Here is a 10,878-nt window from a genome sequence, read left to right on the forward strand (position 1 = left end):
TGGGGAGTGCTTCCACCTATGATCCTGCACATTTGCATGCTGGTTATTTGTGAGGACAGGAAGACACCTTGCAACTTCATGTCAAAGATCAAGGTTGCTATGTATTTTAATATGATAATCCAAATTAACATGCTGCTTGCTTTTCAGAAAAGCAAGAAAATCAGTTTGGAGTTCAACCAGTCAAAAATCAATTATGAAAACATTTCAACACAAAATATCTAGAACGCTTGAACCTAGAATCATAAAATGGAGCCTTGTTCTGTGAAAACTGGGCTTCATGCATTTGTGTAAAGTGTCGTCCCAGATTTGCCTGTGGGGTCAGCACAGGCTAATCTTTGACGACACTTTTCACTGATTCTAGATATTTGTGCAGAAAAGACTACCTTTAAAAATTCATTTAAGCAAAAGCGTCTTCTCTGATTAGTCTGTGCGGACTGCACAAATAAGTATGATAGTTAGAAGGAAGACATATCAATTAAAAAGACATCAAGCTTTCAATTACTTACAATATTTTTAAATCTTTTTAATATTGCATATATTGACAGCTTGACCACATGTCAGGATTTTATTTTAGTACATATTTCCTGCTAAAAAGATTCTGTATTATTATTAGTATAATTAAATTCTGTTGTGTATGTTTTCTATTCGTTTTCTTTTCCTAATACTGATTGTATGACTTGTTTATTATCTAGTTTCTGGTGTATTCCAAATCATGTTCCTGTTTCATAAAGTACTTCTTTTATTTTTTGAACTCCTAATTCTCAGAATAGTTTAAAGCCTTCTGGTCTCAGGTGAGCGCCATAGGGCCCATGGCTCTCTTATTCCTAAGACTAATTGAATAACTTCCTTTATCATCCAGTTCACGTAGACTCATAATTAGGTTCCATCTCATGCAGTGCACAATGCTTGAATTCAGGTCAGGTTCCTTTCTCTTGCGAGAAACTCACAGTCTGTTCAGTTTTTATGCTCCCCCAAAAATTTTGGGGGAAGCATATAGTCACAGCTCATCTTCGCTCCGTCCGCCGCGTCGTCCGTGCACAATTTTTGTCCGGGCTATTTCTCAGCAACTAATGACCGGAATTCAATGAAACTTTAAGGGAAGCTTCACTACCAAGAGGAGATGTGCATATTATCAGTGGTTCTGGTCGGATGTTTTTTCACAGAGTTATGGCCCTTTTAAATTTTCCATTAACTGTACATATAGTGCAATTCTTGCCCGGGCTATTTCTCCAGCAACTAATGACAAGAATCAATGAAACTCTATGGGAAGCTTCACTACCAAGAGGAGATGTGCATATTATCAGCGGGTTCTGGTCGGATACTTTTCACAGAGTTATGGCCCTTGGAAATTTTCCATTAACTGTACATATTGTGCAATTTTTGTCCGGGCTATTTCTCAGCAAACTAATGACCGGAATTCAATGAAACTTTATGGAATCTTCACTACCAAGAGGAGATGTGCATATTATCAGCGGGTTCTGGTCAAATGATTTTTCACAGAGTTATGGCCCTTTAAAATTTTATATAAAAAAATTCTTGTCACCCCAACTACTGTGCCCTCAAGACGTTTCCTTTTATCTGAATATATAGTGCAATATTGTGACCAAAAAAAACTTTGGGGAGCATCACTCGTCTCCGACGGTTTCTTGTTATGCTATTTGCTGCTCATCAGTATCTTAGAGATGGGAATGAAACCTTGAAAACTTTATTTTGTTAAGAAACTTCTTTAATATTATTAGCTCGGCTGTTTCAGAGAAAAACCTGAGGTATTGTTATAGCCAGCTCTTCGTGTCGTGTCCGTCGTCTTGTCCACCGTCCGCAAAACCTTAACATTTTGTTAAGGTTTTGAACATTGGCTCTAAAACTCTAAATCAAAGTGCTTCCACCTACAACTTTGAAACTTCATATGTAGCTGCACCTTGATGAGTTCTACACGCCACACCCATATTTGGGTCACTAGGTCAAAGTCACTGTGACCCCAAAAAAAATATTAAAATCTGACAATCTTTCATTTCTTCAAAAATGCACCCCGCAGCCGAGCGTGGCACCCGTTATGCGGTGCTCTTGTATTTTCTAAGGGACTAAATGCATATCTAAGTGGTTAAGGGTTAACTTCCACTGTCATCAGTATCCGCTTTCCTTTCAGTACACAATGCTGTCAGGCCGGGTCCCATTCCATGCCAGCAGCTCAGAGGACCAGGCCAAGGCACTCATGCGTGAAATCAAGATGGTCGCTTTAGTTTTGATGGCAAGGAATGGACGGACGTCTCCACTGCAGCCAAATCTCTCATACAGGGTATATCTGTCATATTATACAGTGCATCAGGGCTTAGTCTGGCATTTGTCAAAGTAGCCAATTGCTACAAATTAGCAAATTTTGCTAAAGAAATTTCCATTTTGCTTCAACTTTTTCTTCATAAGATTCATAAAACTTAAAATCGTTAGAATTTCTTAGTTCTACAATACATTGTATGTAAGAAAATTTTAACCAGGGGGAACCCTGTATTGAATTGCCTAGTCTTTCAAGTTAATAGCTTAAAAAAATATTAGAAACCATATTCAATTTTTCTGTGCTAGGTGTCAGTTTTTATGCCCCCGGTTCGAATGATTGGGGGTATATTTTTTGGCCTGTCTGTCTGTCCCAAAACTTAAAACCTTGGTCATAACTTTTGCATTATTGATGATAGCAACTTGATATTTGGCATGCATCTGTATCTCATGGAGCTTTTCATTTTGAGTGGTGAAAGGTCAAGGTCATCCTTCAAGGTCAAATATATGGCTTCAAAGCGGCACAGTAGGGGGCATTGGTGTTCACAAACACAGCTCTTGTTTTTAACATGGTGTTAACAAGTGTTAATATAAACTTATCAGAAGTTTCATGTTTACACCAAAATATTCTGCATCTCCAAGTTGATATCAATATAAACAGCTTTTATATCATTTTCATCCAAATTTATTTTTATACCCCCACAAACGAAGTTTAGGGGGGTATATAGGAGTGAGCTTGTCTGTCGGTCAGTCTGTCTGTCGGTCCGTATTAAGTGTCCGCTCCCTAATTCAAGTTGTTTTCATCCAAGCTTCACCAAACTTGGTCAGAAGTTGTATCTAGATGATGTCTAAGTCAAGTTCGAATATGGGTCATGTCGGATAAAAAACTAGGTCATGTGGTCACTTAGTGCCCTTTAAACATTGAGCATTGTGTCTGCTCTCTAATTCAAGTAGTTTTCATCCGATCTTCACCACACTTGGTCAGAAGTTGTATCAGATGATGTGTAGGTCAAGTTCGAACATGGGCCATGCCAGGTCAAAAACTAGGTCACGGGGTCACTAAGTGCGTTTTAAACATTGAGCATGGTGTCCGCTGTTTTTTGTGAAGACAACATGCATAATATATTCTGTGTCAATGCGGCATGTGGGGGTATTTGTCACGTCTGTGACAAAGCTCTAGTTTTATTTCATGATTACTTTGATTTGCAGAAAATTGTGTGTCATTGTGTCATATCCAAATAAAAAAGAAAAGAGGCACACCTAGAAAGGTACTTTTTAGCTCACCTGATTGCTCAGGTGAGCTTTTGTGACCGGTCTTTGTCCGTCGTATGTCCGTCTGTCCGTCCGTTTACATTTGCTCGTAAACACTCTAGAGGCCACATTTCTTGTCCCATCTTCATGAAACTTGGTCAAAAGCTTTGTCCCAATGAAATCTCGGCCGATCTGTTGAAAAACATGGCCGCCAGTGGGCGAGGCAGTTTTTCCTTATTTGGCTATAGAGAAACCTTGTAGACACTCTAGAAGTCACAATTTTTGCCCAATCATCATGAAAGTTAGTCAAAACATTGGTTCAATTGATGTCTCCGACGAGTTCGAAAATGGTCGGGATCGGTGAAAAAACATGGCCGCCAGTGGGCGGGGCATTTTTCTCTATATGTATATAGTGGCAGTTTTCCCTATTTAGCTTTAGAGAAACCTTGTAAACCTTGTAAACACTCTAGAAGTCACAATTTCTGCCCAATCATCATGAAAGTTGGTCAAAACATTGGTTTTAATGATATCTCAGACAAGTTTGAAAATGGTCGGGATCGGTGAAAAAACATGGCCGCCAGTGGGGCGGGGCATTTTTCTCTACATGTATATAGTGAAAAAATGTGAACACAGTATAAGTCACATTTTTGGCCCAAATTTCATGAAATTTGCTGAGAATATTTGTTTCCTTGATACGAGAGTTTAGTTCAAAAATGGTTCCGGTCAGTTGAATAATATGGCTGCTGGGAGGGGGGCAGTTTTCTCATTATGCCCCCCCCCCCCCCCTTTCGAAGAAGAAGGGGTATATTGTTTTGCACATGTCGGTCCGTCCGTCCACCAGATGGTTTCCGGATGATAACTCAAGAGGGCTTATGCCTAGTATCATGAAACTTCATAGGTACATTGATCGTAACTCGTAGATGACCCCTATTGACTTTCAGGTCACTAGGTCAAAGGTCAAGGTCACGATGACCCGAAATAGTAAAATGGTTTCCTGATGATAACTCAAGAACGCTTAGGCCTAGGATCATGAAACTTCATAGGTACATAGATCATGACTCGTAGATGACCCCTATTGATTTTCAGGTCACTAGGTCAAAGGTCAAGGTCACGGTGACCCGAAATAGTAAAATGGTTTCCAGATGAATACTCAAGAACGCTTATGCCTAGGATCATGAAATTTCATAGGTACATTGATCATGACTCGAAGATGACCCCTAATGATTTTCAGGTCACTAGGTCAAAGGTCAAGGTCACGGTGACCTGAAATAGTAAAATGGTTTCTGGATGATAACTCAAGAACGCTTATGCCTAGGATCATGAAACTTCATAGGTACAATGATCATGACTTGCAGATGACATCTATTGATTTTCAGGTCACTAGGTCAAAGGTCAAGGTCAGGGTCACCTGAAATAGTAAAATGGTTTCTGGATGATAACTCAAGAACGCTTATGCCTAGGTTCATGAAACTTCATAGGTATATTGATCATGACTCGCGGATGACCCCTATTGATTATCAGGTCACTAGGTCAAAGGTCAAGGTCACAGTGCCAAAAAACGTATTCACACAATGGCTGTCAAGGTCACGGTGACTCAACTTAGAAAAATGGTTTCCGGATGATAACTCAAGAATGCTTACGCCTACGATCATGAAACTTCATTGGTACATTGATCATGACTCGCAGATGAAATAATGATGAAACTTGACCAGGATGTTTGTCAGGACAATATCTAGGTCAAGTTTGACATTTGGTAAAGATTGAATGAACCGACTCGTCTCAGGTGAGCGACCTAGGGCCATCTTGGCCCTCTTGTTTTAGTATATTCACACTATCGCAAATAGACTCACCAGGAATTTACACTGCAGGGCTGCTGACAGTTGACCCAAAAAAAAGACTCACAATGGAACATCTAAAGAAGAACGAGTGGTTGCTAAGGAACAATAACAGTGTGCTATCGGAGAAGACACTTCTGACCCCGGGGGTGCTCACAAACACCACTGCGGTCCAGATCCAATTCTCAGCTACAATGGATGCCTTCCATAAGGCCCAGCGCGAGGGTTTCACCCTCCAGCCTGTGGGGAAAGCCCCCCTCGCTCGTCGACGAAAGCAGAAAAAGGGATCTGATGAGCGCAGTGAATCAACAGACAGTAGTCACTCGAGTGGTTCCTCCACGAAAAATTTCTCTCAGGGTAACGCTAGCTCAAGTACAAGTACTGTTGGGACAAGTAATTATATTGACGTAAGTCCTGTAGCCAGTGATTCTGTTGTTTCTAGTACACTGCTATCTAATACATTACCAGTGGTGACGCCGGAACTAGTTAGAAACCTTTCTAATAATTCGAACTTGTCGAATACTTCGTCCGCCTCCCACAGTTCTACACATAGCCTTGGATTCACACCTCAGCGGAAAACGCCTGTCGAATTTTTAACGAGTGGGAACAGTAGTACGTCCGTGCAGTCCGCTCAGGACTTGTTCATCTTTGGCCCAGATTCTAGTGGTGGAAGTAGTAAAATTCCTGTTAAAGAGATACGGGGTTCTTCGGAATCAGAAGCGTCCATCGATGAACCTCCCTTTCAGACAAGAGGCACGAAGCGGAAACACAGTCTCGAGGCGGATGAGACTTTTACGGATTCTGACTGCGGCGATGAAGAGGATTGTTACGGTGATGACAATGGTGCTGACATTGATGTTGATGGAGATGACGTTGATGATGACGAGGTGGAGTATAGTGATGAATTCGAAACAAGCAGTGATTGCATAATAATTGACCATGAAACTGAAGAGGATAGTAAAGATGTTGAAATGAATCGGTTATATACTGAGTCACAGAGTGATGGGAGTCATTCTGCATCAAGTAGCTCCAACAAAAAGGCTATTACTCACAAGAAGGCTAGACATGACTCAACAATTGTGATTGATGATTAGAACATAATATTTTATGCATATATCAGCAATTTTTACACTGTTTGGGTTATGGGTCTGGTACTGATCAAATTGTGAAATTCTTAACATGAAAACTTGCAGGTGGAAAAAATATTTAAAAAGAAATAACATTGTAAGAAATAAGAATCAATCAAATATTGTAAGTGATGTATTGTTGGTTGAATTTGTTATTTATTATGCTCCTCGAAAAAAAATTGGGGAGCATTTAGTTGCCAGTTTGTCCTTCCTTCCTTACTTCCTTTCTTCCATCACACTTTTCCGTCACACTTTTGTTACAGTGCCTTCAATATTTTACTGATCTCTTACATATTTGGCATGTAGGTACCTTGCATAGACCTCTTCCTTTTGATGAGGTTTGAGGTCACTGGGGTCAAGGTCATTGAGGCTAATAAAAGATTTTCTCACAGTTTGGTTACAGTTTTATAGCGTACATAAGGGGAGCATCCATCGTTTTCAACGATATGTGTTAATTTGGCTTCAGGAATGGGTCTAATTACAACACCTATTATATGAAAAGAAAATTAACGATACATACTACATAAAAGTTATGATAAGTATGCCCTTATGTTATTATTCTTTTATAGTAACTTTGTTTTTTACATATAAGTTATTGATGTTTGTGACATTCATATAATAAGGCTTAGGAAATACACATGTGTTTGTTTTATAGAAGTTAACATCACTACTCCAGACAAAGAATACACATTAATATGCTTTATTTAGAATGTTACCATTGGTTACGTTTATCATAAAGTTGTCAAGCTGCTAGTTTAGGTCATGGTTTGACAAAATGGCATCAATTCTCATGTTTTTATCATTTATCAGTCTTTACTGTTATCACTACACATGAAATGTTTTCAAGGGCAAGTTGACAAGCGTTAATTGCAGAATTGAATCTTTGTTACAATACAGAATTTAATATGAACTTATTGCAAATTTGAATCTGTATGCAACAATTTCAATATATTTTTCTGAAATTGTTAAAAAACAATAAAGAAGACTACTTTGGATTGTCTGTACTAATAGATTAAATATGTTAATACATGATACATAGACATGATCAATTCACTTTTTGAAAGGCAATGGCCAACAATGGGGAGGTGAACAATGAAGGTAATTGTGTGTAGTTTTAGTGGAAACTTTGGTTTTAAGTTACCATTTTGTGATCAATAATCTTAGTATTTTACATAGGATATTAATGGTTAAAGATTATTTTTTTTAATGAATTGCTCAGTTTGGCTTAAAGTAACATTGATACTCAAAACAACAAATATTTCATACAATATTTCGTAAAAACAAGTTAACCCATAAAAAATCTGTTCCTTATAGCAATAGCAAAAATTTCAATGCTCGATGTGGTATGGTAACATAGATTTAACGAGATACTAAATGCTAGTTTTTATTTTCTGTGCGACAATATATTCCATGTTAATTTTCCGCAATGTTATCTGAACATATACGAGCGAACCCAAGACTGGCTTTGGGCAGCGTCGAAAGCTGCCCTAGGCTAACATAGGCTAATCTCGAGTTCGCTCGTAAATGTTCAGATATCATAGCCAGAAATTCATTAGGAACATTGATTTTTTTAATCTGTTAACTTTATTTTTCTAAATATTGTTCGAAATTTCTGTTTATTATGAGTGTCTATGGGCTTTTTTTATATTTTTAGTATGTGTTTTATATCTACTATGTTTAATTGAATTAAAACACATTCAGATCATTGTACGTGTACATGTAATGTTATATCATTTGAACGTTTTTTCTCCACATTTGTAACTCACATTCAAACATACACATCTTTGGTTGATAGTTTTAAATATTCCTCATTGCTGTTTCTCATCAAATTTTTACTTCTAGTTTTATGGATGATAATTATCTGCATTATGCAAGTTGTGATCTTTTCCTTAAAAATGTAATTAAAAAGATGACCATGTAAGTGTTATACTGTCAAAATACGTGAATTATAATTTTATTTAAATCAATGTTTTTTTTCTATTTGCAACCTGTGTTATTTATTAAACTTATTGCTCATTTAAACTTATTACCTATATTTATCACCTATAAGCTGATATAACAGTGCCAATTACCATCACGATCATGTGTAGTCAAAGGATTACGACAAAAATATATATAAACCTGCTACAGCCCCCAGAAAACTAGGAACAATTTCAAAACAATCGAAAACATTAAAATTGAACGTTATTTGAGGGCTCTTACTGTTATATTATTTTTTTTATAGTTTTTTTTGCATGTTTTGATTGTTTGAAGTTGATCTTCAGTGCTTTTATTCTAGTTATGTGTTAAAGTATTAATTTTAACCCAGGCAAACGTGTGATTGTGGGGTAAATTATGGTAACTCTGTCTGTCAGTTCCCATAAAATATTAACAGTTCTTACTATACTTCTACATGCTAAAAGTTATAACTGTACTTCCACATATCCTTAGTGAATAAATTGCAAGGTCAAATAAGTCAATACTATGATGTTTATATGTGCAATACCAGAGGGGATAATCACGTGATAATCAAGATGGTGACGTCCATGCCGATGCAGGTATTTTGGGGTGTTGTGTACCTTTTATTACGGTATTTGTATTAATTTTTTTAATGCTGCTTTCTTTCCAGTCATCTCAGCAAAAAGTTACTGGAGTTTATTTCATATAAATATTTGCTCTTTACTCAACTTTACCCTCTGCAAAATTTCTTAGCAGGACCTAATTACAGCTCCACAAAGTTAATTTTGTGGGGAGTAAAGGAGAGATTTAAATCGAATTTTATTACAAAATAAAAGCTAATTGGCCTTTGATTGATATGGCTGATAAGTGGGCGTCAGTTATACATCCAGCAAAAGTAATAATGTGTATTATACCGTATAAGACAGCGAAAAATTACTATCTCGGCATGGACTTCGCCGTCTGGACTGTCACATGATTACCCCCTCTGAATACTTTTCTAACAAATAGGTATGGGGTTATTTGTAATTTGAGCCGTGCTTTGTGAAAAGGGGTTTAATGCATGTGTGTAAAGTGTTATCCCAGATAAGCCTGTGCAGTCTGACCTTTTTTGATCAGTTTTGTCCGGCCTGTACTGTGCATCATCAGCATTTGCAGTGTTTACACTCTAGAGGCTGCATTTATAGTTCAAAACATGTTTTCCAATGATCCCTAGATATAGTTTAAAACTTGGTCATGTTGGGTTAAAAAATACAAAAATAGGTCAAATTAAAGAGAATGCTTGTTAACACTTAAATCCACATTGGTTTCCCAATTTTTATGAAATTTGGTTACATCATTTGTCCAAATTCAAAGCCAAGTTTAAGAATGTTTCTTGTCCATTTTAAAACTTAAATGCCAAAGGGGTGGGACAAATTTTGTAACATGTCTTTAGTGAATCCTTATGAACACTCTTATAGTTACTCGTTTTGTCCAATCAGCATGAAACTTGATCAGAATATTTGTTCTAATGACAACTCAGCCTAGTACAAACTTTCGGGGAAGAAAGCAAGGTCATTTATTGCACAAACATAAAAAAGCTGCTTTAAAACAGTTCATTGCCATAGCGTCTCAGGTGAGGGATCTAGGGCCTTTTGCCCTCTTGTTTGTAACAGATTGCCAATATAATTGTATGATAGTATTTGAATTACACATAAAGTTCTATTTAAGTTTGTATGTATTATAAATATTTGTTAAAGTGATTGTGTGCTTAAAGCATACCTATGTTTAACGCTTAATATATATACTATTTATATATTATGTTAATGAAAAATTTATAATATTTATAACCTGTTGAAAATAACAGTTATCAGAAGACATGATTGAACTTGTTATGATTGATAAAATATATATTCTAATGTTATGCATGCTATTATTAGTGATTGTCTAATATGATGACAGAATAGTTTTTAAGTTTATTTTGTCAAGTTGTTAAATGGCTAGTATTGATTTTATCAATGACTGTTTTTAATTTAAGCAGGTACAAACCAGCTGTTATCATTTTAATTCAAATGAGAGAATTCTCTATTGTCATTTTAAATAAATCATGAATGGATTTTGTGTTTGGTCTTTGTTGCAGTGATTTATCCTGTTTGTGACCATTTTCAAGATGGAGAAATATTAAACAAGAACTATTTTTACAAAACGAAAACGGTGTTCGTGTTAATTGGCTTTTGTTGGTTGAAAACAATCGTCACTAAAATCATTAAAGCCAAAGACTTTGATTTTCTGTTCGTTCTTCGCATATTTCCTATTGCCATTGTTTTGTGCATCCGAATCAAAGTTTTAGAGAGAAAATTAGATGTGTTTGTGAAACACCATGTCCCCCCATATCTTTGACCTTGATGGATGACATTGACCTTTCACCACTCAAAATGTGCCGCTCCATGAGGTACATATGCATGCCAAATATCAAGTTGCTA

At 36.8% G+C, this 10,878-nt stretch overlaps 1 protein-coding gene across 1 annotated transcript; it reads left to right on the forward strand.

The window, feature by feature from the left end:
* Positions 1-2,235: 2,235 nt before the first annotated feature.
* Positions 2,236-10,516, forward strand: LOC127873117 (uncharacterized). Its single transcript, XM_052416765.1, has 2 exons — positions 2,236-2,296; positions 5,388-10,516. Exon 2 carries the CDS (start codon positions 5,423-5,425, stop codon positions 6,446-6,448), a length of 1,026 nt encoding a protein of 341 aa, XP_052272725.1. The 5' UTR covers positions 2,236-2,296; positions 5,388-5,422; the 3' UTR covers positions 6,449-10,516.
* Positions 10,517-10,878: the final 362 nt, after the last annotated feature.

Source organism: Dreissena polymorpha, chromosome 3 (assembly GCF_020536995.1).
Source record: "Dreissena polymorpha isolate Duluth1 chromosome 3, UMN_Dpol_1.0, whole genome shotgun sequence".
Classification (NCBI taxonomy): domain Eukaryota; kingdom Metazoa; phylum Mollusca; class Bivalvia; order Myida; family Dreissenidae; genus Dreissena; species Dreissena polymorpha.